Here is a 13,898-nt window from a genome sequence, read left to right on the forward strand (position 1 = left end):
TCTGCCAAATGGCATCGGGGAAAAAAAGAAATGGTGTTGTAAGCACACAGCCTTCCACAATTTTTAACAAAATCGAACGGCAAGGTAACCGAATGACAATGCTTGAAAGAGCATATTTACCTACTGGCCCGGGAGTAGGATGTCAATGAAGAATGAGTTCTGCCGCGATTGAGACGGAATGACACTTTCCAGCCGACGAGCATGAGTTCACGTCGAACTGGTCTTGATTCGAAGAGGCTTCAAGCAGTGAAGGATTCACGCTTCGTATATGTCAGTACATATCAGACACTGCAGCTGCACCTGACGGCGAGTTCAGCGCCCGAATTATTGCAGGGGGAGTTAGCTTACCATCATCTGGAACTTTCTGTGTAATTCTCTGGTACTGTTCCAGAAGTCTTGAGGTTAGTGCCAATAGGTCGGTCGATAAGTTCCAAAGCAGAAGAGAATTCTACAATTTTCCCATTACACCATACATACCGGACATAGCCAAAGTTATGATTACATTTCCTCAGCCTCACGAAATGAGATCTAGACATTACATTGGTCCTCCGTTTGAGTACTACGATCTGGTACAAAATCAAAGCGTGATCAGTCTAATAAGAAGCCACACTGCCCAAACCACCCAGAAGAGTAATCCACCAGGCTCTGTACATTGAGCTGAAACCCTCTTCGTCGACCATCCTTTTGGCGCAATCGACTAATCCAAGGTATGGATCACTTTCGCTGCGCAACCTATAAAAGAAGCTTCACTCTGTATACACTATTCAGACAACATAAACAAACGAACGTTATAACGTCTTCTTCATTCCCGGAAAATTCGGTGTTGTCCTCTGCATCACCCTCGATTTCTTGAGATACAGAGTTATATTCTGCGGAAGCATGGTTTCGTTGGATGGCTAGACGGATAGACATCACCTCTAGAGGAGAAAGGACAGCTGTGGTAATAAGCACGACGACAATGTAAATTCCGAGCTTTGTGAGGGAGTAATCCGGATAGGAGCCTAATTCAGGTTTTGGCAGAAGCAGACGACGAAGAGGACCTAGGCCAACCACCACGATGACGATATGCAATACTTCCGAAGCTAACAGTCCAGGAGTAAGGTAAAGAATCCATGGCCTGCGGCGTTCGGTAGGAGTCAGTATAGCGCGGAAAGACTGAGCAGCGTTTAAGTAGGATAGTTTGAACGGCGTAGTGATTGAACTACAATGTCCATCAGCCCTAAACCACATTCCGAGACAAATTTGGCGTACCGATACGTGATGATTGAAGTTGGGAGCGAGATGAGCATCATGATGATGCTGTAAAAAAGTGTGCCAAGAAGCGACGTATTCGGAGCGTGGTATCTGCCATGCGATGGGCTGGGCGTATCCATGAAAGTGAGGATAACCCCAGTCACAAACAAGGTGCTGAGGAGAGTCGGCACTTGAGTAATAGTGAGTTTGGTCACCAGGTAAAAGTGGATTTTCACCTACTGAGTCCCTTGTAAAGACCAGCCCATCCCTCAATCCGATAAACCCTCTTCATCATAGCAAAATAACTTCGTATTACTGGGCCTATCCATGTCCCTTCAGACAAATCCAGATCATACCTACTTAAGAATGGAACTGACCTGTATGTGGCTGTGGTGTACCCTCAACATCGAGCTGAAGCCCACGAGGGTTATACTGAGCTCGGAACCTACGCCAATGCTAATGGATGAGAGTTTCGACTAGGCTCGTGGGCGCAACTGAGCGTACCTGACCAAAACACCCGTAAGAGGCACAAATATTGCAAAAGAGATAGCAAGTGATACTAGAAGCGTGATAATTTCACCCACTCCCAACATGATGGCGGTAAGAGAAGGTGAGGTACTACTTGAGTCTTATGCCAATGGTGTATACGCATGTGCCGCTGCGCTGCTCGGCACAATCGGCAATACCGCCGGATTAAGAGACACGTGCCTCAGGCCCGGGACTATATAAGCCCACATCAATGGAGATGCACGTTGAACCGAAACCTCCATCTCGCTGAAGCTACGACGGTTCATTTTTCAAATATCTCACTTTTTGAAATATACCCAGAACAACATGCTTATTGTTCCATGTTTTGTGACCTTATTCCTCCTTCTCCCTCATAATGTCTTTTCTTGTCTGCATAGGAAATGCAGTTCCGGTTACTTTTGCAGTTTTTTTCAGTACTTTCAAAACCTCTTTCTTAATCAAAATCCGTTCAAATGCAGCTCAAAGATCAATATTCGATCAATTTTCATGCAGTTGTAACCCACAAATGCAATGGCCGCAGGGGGTAAGATGAAACTTGCGCAAGCAGAGGTTATTACAGAATTGCGGTTAGGTTGGGCTTCTTACCCATTTGAAACATATCTACGTTGTTTACAAGTTTCATCGGATGATACTCACGTTTAGATCTTTGAACCTCAAGTTGAAGGTACATCGAGGAGCATTACTTATGCGCAAGGACCAGCTTTCTAGTTGATTGCCAATGATTTATCCAGGCCATCCCTACCATCCCTTCTCCCTCTGAACACCGTTAGTGGTCTATCCCCCACCTGTCCGCAGTTGATGTCGTTCTCTGGGTATTACAAGCAAGATGTTTTCGTCGGTGCGTCGTTCAGGACTTATTCATGTACGCTGCTCAATCTTGGTGATAGAGCATCTCAATCATAGATGGAATCGTTTATTTCAATTGCAATTCCGGCATATTATCCTGGTTTCCAACTTCTCTCATCACGCGATTGTCGATTAGGTCCTCAAGCGTGGTCCGTCGTTCGCTTCAGTACTGCTTTCTCTATCGTGGACCCGGTTCTGCATAACCCGATCACGCATCCCAGTCATATATAACGGTTATGTTGTACCTTTTCGCCCTTCATCGTCGGCCTTCTCTCTCACGTCGCAACTTCGGTCAAGCTATGCCGCCCTACCTTGTGTATGCAATGAGGTTTCTTTTCCGTGTTACGATGAACGATATGTGTGGTGGAGGGAGTTTTAGTCCTATACTCTGTGGTGTCAGGCGTAGTCCATTTTCGCTATTGTAGTCTCATTTATGTGAATATACCGTGCTTTATTTGCCACCACAATTCACTCTCCGACTTGAACTTGAGATTAGAGTTTGGCACTGTAACATTATCATCTCATATACGAGTCGGTTATTCTATACTGCTCGCTCTCTATCTATCTTTGAAATCTACTCTTCTTGTCTGAGTATTGACTAGTCGACGATGTCGACGACAGATCAGGCGGCCAAGGTACATGGTTAACCTCGTTTTATCGTAGAATTGTCGTTGATAGCGGTGTTTCCGCATGTTTTCTTCTCCCACTTCAGAGAGCCGATATATTGGACCGCATACGACTTCAACGACAGCAGGGAAAAATCCTTGGGTCTCCATTAACCTCTTTGTCGTCGTCGTCGTCTTACCCGGCTCCGCCGGCGCAGTCGCGGGATGCCACAATTTCTTCACGCTATTTTCCGCAGACTCCCGGCTCTCCAAACGACACAGTACTGGTTCCTAGCTCAAGCCCTTTAAACTCCCCAGTAAATCGCAACCCCAATCAACCCTATACTCAACCTCGCTGGCCTGACGTGGCATTTCGCAATGGGGCAGCTCTCGCTGGATCATGGAACTTGTCGCAACTAGCGCCTAGTTATGACCCATTGAGCGTATCTAGTGGGTTCACGTCCCAAAATAACTTCCAGAGAGGTTCCAACGTACGGCCGTTCAGCCCAGGAGAAAGCGAAAGTGGCCTACCTAGAAAACGCCCAAACCTCAGCGATGCTCCGTCCAATCTGGCCATCGCGCGATCACCAGACTCACCAGGCATCCAACGTCCGGGTCAGAGGCGTCGTACGCTACTCGATGCAGGCTCTACATCTTCCGAAGAATCCACGCCCGAATCTTCGTCTCGAACACGTCTTGTTCGAGGTCGCCCCGCTGATTCCGCGGAACCTCCGCTTTCCAGCCCTCCTGCCGATATCTTCTTAGATCCGAAGTTCGTACGATTCAATATGACCATGCCTGGCGTACCGTCTCACCGAGTGAGGGCGGCATGGCTGCATGCAAAACAAGACGTTCGCTTGGCTACACAGCTAGCTTCCGATGATTCATGGGTCCCGAAACCTTCTACACCTCTACAATCTTCTCCGTCTCATTCTTTGAAAGCATCAACTGGGATCCACGGTAAAGTCGATGGCCTCGAAGAAGCTCATAAGGCAAAGCTGGCAGCCATGAAAGAAAAGTCGAAAAAATCTTCGATCTACGCCAACCGGCCTAATGCGTCCAAGGTAGCGCCTCCTGCAACCCCTTCGGTCAAAAATCCTCCCATTGACCTGATTGCCGAATCTCCTGCCATGTCGCAGCCTGTTCGTCGGAAGCGCAACAAGAACATGATAGTTGATTCCGATTCGGACGTGGAAATGGATGACAGCGAGGAAGAGCGGTCGCATAAACGCAGTAGGCAGGAGTCTCACCATGAGCTTCGGGTATTAACTTTTTTCAACACCCAAGGCGCAGAAGCTCTTCAGGAATTAACTGGTATGTTATTCTCGATCCATTCTTTATCGCGCAATTCAGAATGTGTTATAGGTTGTACTCAAGTACAGGCACAAGCTATCATTGATCTTCGGGAGTTCGAGTCAGTCGACGATCTAAATACAAAATTGGGGCAGGGCAAGAAAAAAGCTGGCCCTGCTGGGCTGAGCCCTCGTTTGATAGACGAGGCCGTTGAAATATTCAAGGGATACACTGCCGTCGATGAAATCCTCGAGGGCTGTGAAGAGATCGGTGCAAAGTTGCAATCCTCTATCGCAACCTGGACAACTATTCCGTTCAAAGGCAAAGGAAAACAAGTTGACACGCTACCGGAATCGGTCGAAGACGGCGCCCTCAATCTACGTACAATGCCCTCGTTCAAAGAACACAGACCTAAAGGATATATCTCCGAGCAGCCTGCATCTCTATCAGACAGCGTGAAGCTGAAGGACTATCAGCTTCTGGGTTTGAATTGGCTTCATCTTCTCTATCGAAGTAATTTTAGTTGCATCCTCGCTGATGAGATGGGTGAGTGAAGAAAATTTCTATCCTGAAATCAGTTGGCTGACAAGCATGCTGCACGTCTTGAATAGGACTTGGCAAAACTGTGCAAGTTATCAGCTTCTTGGCACTGCTCCGGGAAAGAGGGAATAAGGGACCCCATCTCATTGTCGTGCCGTACGTTTTAGCTATTGCTATTGTCATCTATCTTTTCTCATTTCTAGATTGATATTACAGATCATCCACACTGGAAAATTGGTGTAGGGAGTTTGCCAGGTTTGCAAGCTCCGTCTCGGTCCAAGTATATTACGGGGGAAAGAATGAACGAGTGGAACTACGTCAGACCCTTCTAGACACCAGGAGGTCAATGACAGGGAGCGAGGATGACGGCTGGGACGTTCTCATCACAACGTACAACCTGGCTCAGGGAGATAGCGATCGAAAATTCTTCCGGCGCATTGAATGGGATGTATGTTTGCTACATTGTTCCTCCTTTACCCATGTCCTCATGAAGCCTTCAGTGCTGTGTATTCGATGAAGGACATGTGCTCAAAAATTTCCAATCCCAACGCTATTCGTCTCTGCTTCGGGTCCAGTCTCGATGGCGCCTTCTACTCACCGGAACTCCTCTACAAAACAACCTTCAAGAGCTTGTGGTAAGATGCCCTGATTTCCATAATCTACCAGTATTCTCATAGCCTGATAACAGTCTTTAATGAACTTCATCTTGCCGAATCAATTTGGAGACGCACTGGATGATCTTCGACAAATATTCAAGGTTAAAGGTGACTCTAAAGCTAGTCTCCTCGCCCGAGAACGCGTGTCTAGAGCAAAGAAAATGATGACACCGTTTGTTCTCCGTCGACGCAAAGACCAGGTAAACACTAAGTGTTTAATAAAGATTCAATATCTCCAGCTGAGTCCGTGCTTCCAGGTCCTCCAAGATCTGCCAAAGAAAACGGAACGAATCGAATGGTGCGAAATCACGCCGCTACAAAAATCTATCTACCATGACACTTTGCAACGCTCTCGGAAAACGGTCCTCGAATCCGAAACTCCTGTCGATTCGGCGACGACTTCGGATACAAATGGGCGAGGCAAGGCGCCGAAGAAGACTCGTCCTCCCGCCAAGGCCAAGGAGAAACAGTATCTCGAGAACAGTGCCAATGTTCTGATGGACCTACGGAAAGCGGCCCTTCATCCCATGCTCTTCAGGTCTCGCTTTACCGACGATATCCTGAGCTCTATTACAAAGCAGCTTCTCAAGGAACCTGACTTCAAGAAACGCGGTGCATTATTCGATATTGTCAAGGAAGACATGAGTGTTATGACAGATGCCGAGCTGCAGCACTTTTGTGGCTTGTACAAGGTAGTTCCCACTGGCTTTTCCGTGTCTGTATGTTCAAACCGTTCCTGTTAGTCCACTCGTAAATTTGGACAACCATCAGATTGTTTCCTGGACTCGGGCAAAATTCAGATGCTTTTGAGCCTTTTAGCGGAATACCAAAAGGAGGCTCGAAAAATTCTAATCTTCTCCCAAGTAAAGTCCCTCCTGTCTGTCTTCTGTCCGTTGGCAATGGCTGATGTCCTTATCAGTTCACTCAAGTTCTTGATATTCTCGAAGTCATACTGAAGGAGAGAGATATTCGATACCTTGTTCTCACAGGTTCGACGCCTGTCGACGTCCGCCAGTCCCTGGTAGACGAATTCACTGAAGATGAATCTATTTCAATCTTTTTACTATCTACCAAAGCCGGCGGTCCGTACATATTAACCTTGGTTCCTGTTTTCAATTGTTCTTACGATCCAACGTCAACAGGAATGGGAATCAACCTCACTGCCGCCTCAGTCGTGATCATGTTGGTGCTATTGATCCTCTAATGGTAACTCGGGCTGACCTTGGCCAACCCCGCAGGTTTGACCAAGATTTTAATCCACATAATGATCGTCAAGCTCAAGATCGTGCTTACCGAATAGGTCAAAAGCGGGACGTTGAAGTTGTCAAGTTGATCTCGCGAGGAACCATTGAAGAAGATATGCTGAAACTCAGCGAGATGAAGTTGGCTTTGGACGAGGCTGTTGCCGGAGACGATGAGAAAGGGGAAAGCGCGCCAGAGCAAGAGATGAAGGCTTCTCTCATGAGCACGTTAAGGAGACAGTTCGAAAAACAGGAAGTTTCCGCTGTTGAGCCTTAGAGCACCATTCACTTGCATAGATGAAACTATCCTTGTACATTATATTAGTGATTTTCAGTATCTTTATTGACTTAAACAGCGGTGTTAAGGAAAGAACGACGAGCCTCTGATCATACGGTCTACACTGGTGCGAAAATATTCATTATCGATGCCGTACTCCTTCGAATCCATGTTGACAAGGGGATTTCGGACCACATATTCAAGGAAAGGCCCGACATATATCTGACGGAGGACAAATCGCAGAGATTCAGTTCCGGGATCGCTCAACATCACAAACTTGTATCCGGAAAGGGTCTCGAACAAATGCAGCTTATAGGCGGAGGTCCTATAGTTCAAGAATTGCTCGTCTCTGAATACATTGGCGGTGAACGGAGTATGCGGGAAATGATAGACGTTGCGCCGTACCTGCCGGACAGCTTCTTGATCATATTCCGAAGAGAGAGTACGACGCCATACACAAGCTTGACTTCTTCATCAAAGGCTAAACCGGTGCTCGATATCCCAACCGGAGATGGAGGGGCTTGCAGTAATGGAGAGACTGCGGATTGGGCATTCATTTCGTTGACAGCGACAACGACACCTGAAGCAGATGTCAAGGTGTTTCTGGGACTTGAATATATTGTGAGCGTGGAGGAATTAGTCTCTGCGGCAAGAGCAACGACTGCTTGCGAAACTGCCGGAAGGATGCCTCCTTCTACGGCAAGTTTTGGGCGACGGGTTCTGTGCCAATCATGATAATACACGCAGGTACAATGCCTAAGTTGAAGTATCATTGTCAGTAATCCGGAGCTGAGTACAAGTGATACACGCCTATCATAGATATACAGACTATAAATGGTCATTGACGAAGGAGCGCTGAACACGTGGTCGCTGGCTCAAAATTCCTTGATCATCTGACATCTACTACTACATACATGGTACATGCTACTTCATTTCCTCACGAAAACTTCGAAGTTCAGAGACAAGTTTCATTCCATCTCTAGACTGTTCAGTCGAACTCAATCCGACTAAACTCGAGAGTCTTCAAATCCCCGTTTCTCGTCAATATGCAATGGAACATTTCCGATAACGCTCATCCTTGGGAGCCCTGGCTCGGATTTATAAGGATAGTAGTAACTGGCATCTGGGTCAATGGGTCCGTTGATGTAAGATGGAAGATAAGCATTGGGATGAAATGAGGTCGGTTTCATGCTTGCAGGGAGGCTTATGGTAAGGATCTACGAAAAAAACCAATAATGATCATCGACCATCGTCAAGTGGCAACACGTTCGACGTACTGTACTATTCCTAAAAATACCCGGACTCTGCGCTTTCCAAGTTGACGAAGCGTTTTGGCCATAATTCATTCTATCGGCCCCATTCCATTTACTCACCAATCTATCCACTTGTTTGCGGCCCTACACAACAATCGTCAGTGAAAATGGCATCGGTATTTAAGCCCTGTAGTAACGCACGATGAACTTCCAAATTGCTATTGGAGTGAAGAAGAATAAGAAGACTCCAATAAACAAGGCAAATGTGATCATCTATTGAACCATTTTATCAGATCATCGGAACCGAAAACCTTGCTTCCATGTACTTACTCGACTCTGGGAGAGAAAAGAAAGTGACACTTGAGATGCTTGAATCTCGCAGAATCAGAATGTACTAACCTCGGACAAGCGAGCGAAGTCAACATTCCCGTCTGCACCACGCACATTCATGTGGTTGTAAATGACATTGTACAGTACCGCAGGTAGAATAAGCGAAGCTCTACATAATTGATCATGATTAGCTCAATAGCATGAACAAAGGAAATCGATGGCATACAGAATCCCAGTGACGGTCCAAATTCTCTCGAACCACGGTTTCGAATACCGTTGCGCGGTGTTGGCAAGCGCAGTGAGACGCGTCAACCAAACTGCAGGAGTCATCTAAACCAGATGAGGATTCAATGGGATGGCTAAAATTATAAAAAAGCCTTCGACGCACCTGGTCCTGCAACTCAAACGGAACTGGTGGGTTTGGTTGGTTTGTAGACAGATACTGAAGCCAAGTCAGTAGATCAAATTCGTAGATAATACACTCATTGACGCACGAGCACAATGTCACCAGCAGTTCTATGTGGGACAGAATATGCAGTGGAATATCCAGGGTCCATGTTCGTCAACGAGAGTAAAATTTACTCGTACAGGCGTCTTTCGGAGTGACCGCTAGCGGGCACAGTTGGAGAAGGAAGGGAATAAGAACGTTTTAACTGGAAGAATCGATCCTGTCGAAGTTAAGAGGGTACCACCAGGGAGGATGAACACAAAGGAAGGATGAACACAAAGGGAAAAAAATAGAGAAGGTGGACACAATGAAAGGAGAGAAAGGTTGGTTGGCATCACGTTGATGAAACAAATATAATAAAGGATACAGTATGTAGCACTAGCAACCCTAAATCAGTTGCCGTATATCAGCGTATATCAGCATCAACTGTGCACAGACTGCATTCTAATGAATGTAAACAATCAACTTCGTGTTCTGATTTACACAAAATTCGACATGCGACCTATCGGGAGTCGGTACAAAGGCAGTAGAAAATATTCTCTAGTTTTACCCCAGCGGTCCAAATTTTTATCGTCGGATACAATGACGTCCTTCCAACACACATCGATACCAACATCGGCCAAATGGAGCTCAGCAAGATGTGTATACACATCATAGAACAGTGCATCTGGACAGGATATGTGAAGAACTCAATTTGCGTAATGAGTTCCAGTAGGTATGGAAACTCACTGGTCGCGCCTAAGCCATTGAAGAAACTGAATCGGGATTCTGGACCTGCGAGCAAGTCGGGCAGATGCTCAAAGAACCCACGAAGTGCGTTGTAGTCTTCAGAGAAAGTATCAGTGTACACCACATCGAAGCCACCCACTTCCAATAGATCTTGTATCGAGTCTTGCCATTTCCGTTCGAGGATTTTGACGCCGGGCTTTTGATACCACCCTAGCCTTTTCATATACTGAAGCACATCGGGATGCGGCTCCACGATATAGTGAGTAATTGGACGAGTAGGAAGAGCTTGAAATAGGGTGTCAATCTACGAAAGAGTTATCACCTGTCCGAGTCACGAGCGGGGGAAGAAAACACATACAATGCCCAGACCGAATCCAATGTTCAAGACCTTGAGATTATCTGAAGACGGGTGATCTTCACATAAATTCTTCACAGTCTCCTGCATAATTCCCTGTTCCCAACCCATCATAACACCAATCTCTTCATCGCCCACTTTCACAACGCATATTTCTTGACCATTTTTATCCTTGATAAAGTTCAGTCTTGATTTTAGGAAAGCATTCGTCGATGCAGCTGCAGTCTCGTCTTCGGATCGGATCATGAGAGACGAAGGTTCCTCAATCTCGGAACGCGAGGAAAGCAAGGTGAGCAGCATTTCTGCGAATGCCTGATGTTCAGAGTTACTTGGACGAGGAAGAACATCGAAGCTGATTCACCAGCTCGGATCCCCGCATTTCGTATAATCGTGTAGATGGTTTCATTGTTGAATGAGAGGGCTACGTCCGCCGCAGTATATTTGAGATTATCCACTGTAGTCGATGTCAGATCACAGGTTAAACTCTTGTATACGCGAAAGCAGCTTACCAGAGTTCCATATGGCCCCTTCGTCAATGAGATATTGAACGAGCTCGGTGTTTTGCATATAAGCTGCTGCATGGAGGGCAGACATTCCTTCACTTTCAGTTTGGTACCAAAGTGGAGCTCCTTCTTGCACGATGAGTTTGATTGCATCGATGGATTCTCCACGTAGGATAGAATCAATCAGATATTCGCCGAGTTGAGTAAAGATGTGTACAGTTTCTTCAGATTCTGAGCGCTCCATTGTGATAGTTGGGAAAAATTTCGCGAATAAATAAGCGCTGATAAGTACAGTATGTAAGTAATTCAGACTAAGAAACTACATACGACTTGAACGACGCTCTTGAAAATGTAGAATCTCCGAAATCTGGAAGATATTTGAGAAGATAAAGACAAAAGAAACGCAATTGCTATCTGTGAATTACGATACACGTTGGACACCCATGCTCGTACATCTCATCCGGACCAAACAGCGGGCCCGGGAATGGTGTAGTTAGTCTCATTCTCGTTGGAATAAATATCAATGGTGACTCCAGGATCAGAGGCAGAGTAGGCACCAGGGAACGTGACGAGGTACGAGCTAGACGGTGTGGAGGTTCCGCTTCCAGTAAGGATGAGCTGAGCGCATTCCGGGTAAAATTGAGGTTGGTCTGAGGTGTGGATGGCCAACAACTTTTCAAGTAATTAAGATAGGCATGATTTCGCGCTCTGATTTATTCACACACCTCATGTCTGATCATATACTCTCCAGGAGCCAAGGAAGCTGGGATAGTGGAAGTCCTAGGAGAGAATGAAATGCTGCATGTTAAACAACAATTTCAACGATATATACCAAGAATTGTTATTCTGGACGAGCTCTCCCATGCCCCATAGGCCTGTAACAAGATCACCGCTAATGAGACCGGCTTGGTCAATTTTGAACTAATTTTGAGACCAGGAGCCAGGTTCCGATAAGGGAATAGTATATGGAGCAGGATGTAGTACGCACAAACTCCAGAGTGGATGTGTCGGCGTTAGTGCAGCCAGAAGGGCAAGCCGCCATATAGACCATGACAGGCTGGAAAGGACGAGATTAAAGATCACGAAGAATTTTTTATGAAGGTGAGTCAGTACTGACTCCGATGGTATGTGGCCAAGCATTCCAATAAGCTGTGACTTGGGTACCAGCTGCCAGTGCATCGACGTTAATGAGACACATTACAAACTATGGATATATAAGTTTTTTTACCAGCGACGGTGGCCGACAGTTGTTCTGCTAGTGTCGCGCCGTTGATGTTGCAGGACAGGCTTGGATCAGTAGGGTCTGAACACTCAGCTTTTAAATAAATGACGGATGAGAGATATGGTAAGAAATGTACCTGTGATAGGATTATACTAATGAAATGTCAGTAAGGTCTTTGAAAATCTGAAAATTGTTCAGTTCTCATACCGTGTCCCATTCGCGCTGTGACCCAAGATCTTGAGCCCCAGAAATTGAATAATGATACCAATTGACCTACTTGGATAGAGCTCTGTCCTACGGGCGTGTTGTAGGGTACAAAACTACAGGAAATTCAGGAAAAGACGTAGATATCGTACTCGTGCTACGAACCCTTGATAAGTTGCAGAACCAAATTTATAGGACAGGACGCCCCCGTGGGCAGAGACCTACAGCTTCGAGTTAATCTCTACATGCTATTGAACAAAGATTGAAATTACCTGGGGAAGACGCGACACGACAGCGGCCAAGGAAGCAAGAGCAAGAGACAGCTGCATGGTCTGTTACCGATAGCAAGACACTAAACTTTCAACGAGTTCTTATATCCCAAACCTTTCCATATTAAAGGCCAATAAAGGAGTCTCGGCAAGCTAAGACTGGACTGCACAGTGGTTGATTCTCGGTTTAATTTAAAGCTGGCGGAACACTTTCGGATGAAAATGGAGCTGGAACATATGCATTTTGACCGGTCTTACAACCTTTGAGGTCATCAGAGCATTGAAGACTGAATTGTAGGACGTTCAAAAAGTATTGAGATATGACCTGGTACGGCAAATTGCTGATACCACAGCAACCAGGTCAACAATATGCCTGGGGGGTCGGTATCACACGGAGAAATTTCAGACTATGCCAATCTTAAATCAACTGTTTGAGGTCTTCTTTTAGCCTTGTAAATTACATTCAGATACAATTATCACTCCACAACGAAAAAACCCATACGCAAGATACAAGCGCTATGCCAAGACGAAACCTGATTGCTTTTCCCGGGGTTGATGCATAGATGCACCACTTTGACCCGACTTTTGGTAGGAAGAAAAAGCATGAGCGCAGAGGAACTGAGAGAATTAATCGTCCTCATGAATTACGATCTTCGAAGGAGCTACCGGGGGTGGCCTCGTATCCGAAGCGCTCATGCCTAACGGCGGATCGGAGGCCTCAGTCGCAGGGTGGTTTGGGACGGATTGTTCATCTTCATTTTCATCGGAGTCTTCTCCATCTTCCCCTTGTTTCCTAAACACCAACTCGCGTCCATTCACCAATCTCCTCTTCTTGAATGGAATGACATTTCCATCCGCACCTTCCTTCTGTGAAGAAGTTGCTCCATGAGTACTTTCCGAACCAGCATTCTTCGCTTTTCCTTTCTTCTTCTGGCGTTTGGCTCGGTTCTTCGCAGTCTTTGCCTCTGCATTCGCCTCTGCTTCTTCCCTTTTCCGTTTGAACTCTGCGTCCTCAACCTCCTGTATATAAATGTCAGTGTTTGAATCGAGAGGGTAGGTGAAATAATGAACGGACTTTACGAGCTGCTTCTTCGAGTAAACTTATTCTTTCATACTCTCTCCGCCTGCTTGCTTTGTAGACATGAAATTCTCCGCTACCTGCGCCGGCGCTGGAGCCCTGGACATTCTTCATCATTTCTCGTGCAGGGCGGATGGTCTTCTCTTTTGGCGGTGGAGGGACATACGCTGCCTTGGTAGGATCCTTGAGCAGTTTGTCGAGCTGAGCTCGCTGACGCTCAACCGCTGTAAGCTTATGGCGATTCACTGGTGGTACAACATCTGAAGTTTGGGCCGACATTGGAGCCAG

At 46.2% G+C, this 13,898-nt stretch overlaps 7 protein-coding genes across 7 annotated transcripts; 1 reads left to right on the top strand and 6 right to left on the bottom strand.

The window, feature by feature from the left end:
- Positions 1-593: 593 nt before the first annotated feature.
- Positions 594-1,826, bottom strand: C8R40DRAFT_1046739 (uncharacterized protein; the record flags this gene model as incomplete). Its single annotated transcript, XM_046224384.1, has 6 exons — positions 594-732; positions 788-1,201; positions 1,252-1,423; positions 1,474-1,554; positions 1,611-1,678; positions 1,738-1,826. The coding sequence occupies 6 exons, from the start codon at positions 1,824-1,826 to the stop codon at positions 594-596; spliced, it is 963 nt and encodes a 320-aa protein (XP_046085854.1).
- Positions 1,827-3,070: 1,244 nt separating this feature from the next.
- C8R40DRAFT_1107939 (SNF2 family N-terminal domain-containing protein) lies at positions 3,071-7,260 on the top strand. Its single transcript, XM_046228235.1, has 12 exons — positions 3,071-3,242; positions 3,320-4,526; positions 4,578-5,051; positions 5,117-5,201; positions 5,262-5,493; positions 5,546-5,680; positions 5,734-5,901; positions 5,959-6,393; positions 6,445-6,564; positions 6,621-6,783; positions 6,844-6,883; positions 6,940-7,260. The coding sequence occupies exons 1-12, from the start codon at positions 3,216-3,218 to the stop codon at positions 7,217-7,219; spliced, it is 3,366 nt and encodes a 1,121-aa protein (XP_046085855.1). The 5' UTR covers positions 3,071-3,215; the 3' UTR covers positions 7,220-7,260.
- C8R40DRAFT_1107952 (TRAPP complex subunit bet5) lies at positions 7,261-8,071 on the bottom strand. Its single transcript, XM_046228236.1, has 3 exons — positions 8,030-8,071; positions 7,625-7,975; positions 7,261-7,568 (listed from the first exon to the last, which is right to left on the bottom strand). Exons 1-3 carry the CDS (start codon positions 8,059-8,061, stop codon positions 7,304-7,306), a joined length of 648 nt encoding a protein of 215 aa, XP_046085856.1. The 5' UTR covers positions 8,062-8,071; the 3' UTR covers positions 7,261-7,303.
- C8R40DRAFT_1107954 (uncharacterized protein) lies at positions 8,072-9,710 on the bottom strand. The gene is made up of 8 exons (XM_046228237.1): positions 9,297-9,710; positions 9,191-9,244; positions 9,029-9,132; positions 8,872-8,971; positions 8,803-8,808; positions 8,674-8,745; positions 8,497-8,616; positions 8,072-8,436 (listed from the first exon to the last, which is right to left on the bottom strand). The coding sequence occupies exons 1-8, from the start codon at positions 9,357-9,359 to the stop codon at positions 8,227-8,229; spliced, it is 729 nt and encodes a 242-aa protein (XP_046085857.1). The 5' UTR covers positions 9,360-9,710; the 3' UTR covers positions 8,072-8,226.
- On the bottom strand, positions 9,711-11,101 carry C8R40DRAFT_1252337 (arginine methyl transferase). The gene is made up of 5 exons (XM_046233715.1): positions 10,844-11,101; positions 10,696-10,788; positions 10,338-10,636; positions 9,980-10,283; positions 9,711-9,917 (listed from the first exon to the last, which is right to left on the bottom strand). Exons 1-5 carry the CDS (start codon positions 11,079-11,081, stop codon positions 9,730-9,732), a joined length of 1,122 nt encoding a protein of 373 aa, XP_046085858.1. The 5' UTR covers positions 11,082-11,101; the 3' UTR covers positions 9,711-9,729.
- C8R40DRAFT_1107960 (glycoside hydrolase) lies at positions 11,089-12,937 on the bottom strand. Its single transcript, XM_046228238.1, has 11 exons — positions 12,536-12,937; positions 12,429-12,484; positions 12,337-12,379; positions 12,267-12,281; positions 12,196-12,211; positions 12,066-12,140; positions 11,955-12,004; positions 11,826-11,894; positions 11,670-11,758; positions 11,563-11,617; positions 11,089-11,509 (listed from the first exon to the last, which is right to left on the bottom strand). Exons 1-11 carry the CDS (start codon positions 12,590-12,592, stop codon positions 11,294-11,296), a joined length of 741 nt encoding a protein of 246 aa, XP_046085859.1. The 5' UTR covers positions 12,593-12,937; the 3' UTR covers positions 11,089-11,293.
- A 222-nt stretch (positions 12,938-13,159) lies between these two features.
- On the bottom strand, positions 13,160-13,889 carry C8R40DRAFT_1047081 (uncharacterized protein; the record flags this gene model as incomplete). Its single annotated transcript, XM_046224416.1, has 2 exons — positions 13,160-13,552; positions 13,608-13,889. 2 exons carry the CDS (start codon positions 13,887-13,889, stop codon positions 13,160-13,162), a joined length of 675 nt encoding a protein of 224 aa, XP_046085860.1.
- Positions 13,890-13,898: the final 9 nt, after the last annotated feature.

The sequence above is a fragment of the Lentinula edodes genome (assembly GCF_021015755.1).
Source record: "Lentinula edodes strain Le(Bin) 0899 ss11 chromosome Unknown C8R40scaffold_20, whole genome shotgun sequence".
NCBI lineage: Eukaryota > Fungi > Basidiomycota > Agaricomycetes > Agaricales > Omphalotaceae > Lentinula > Lentinula edodes.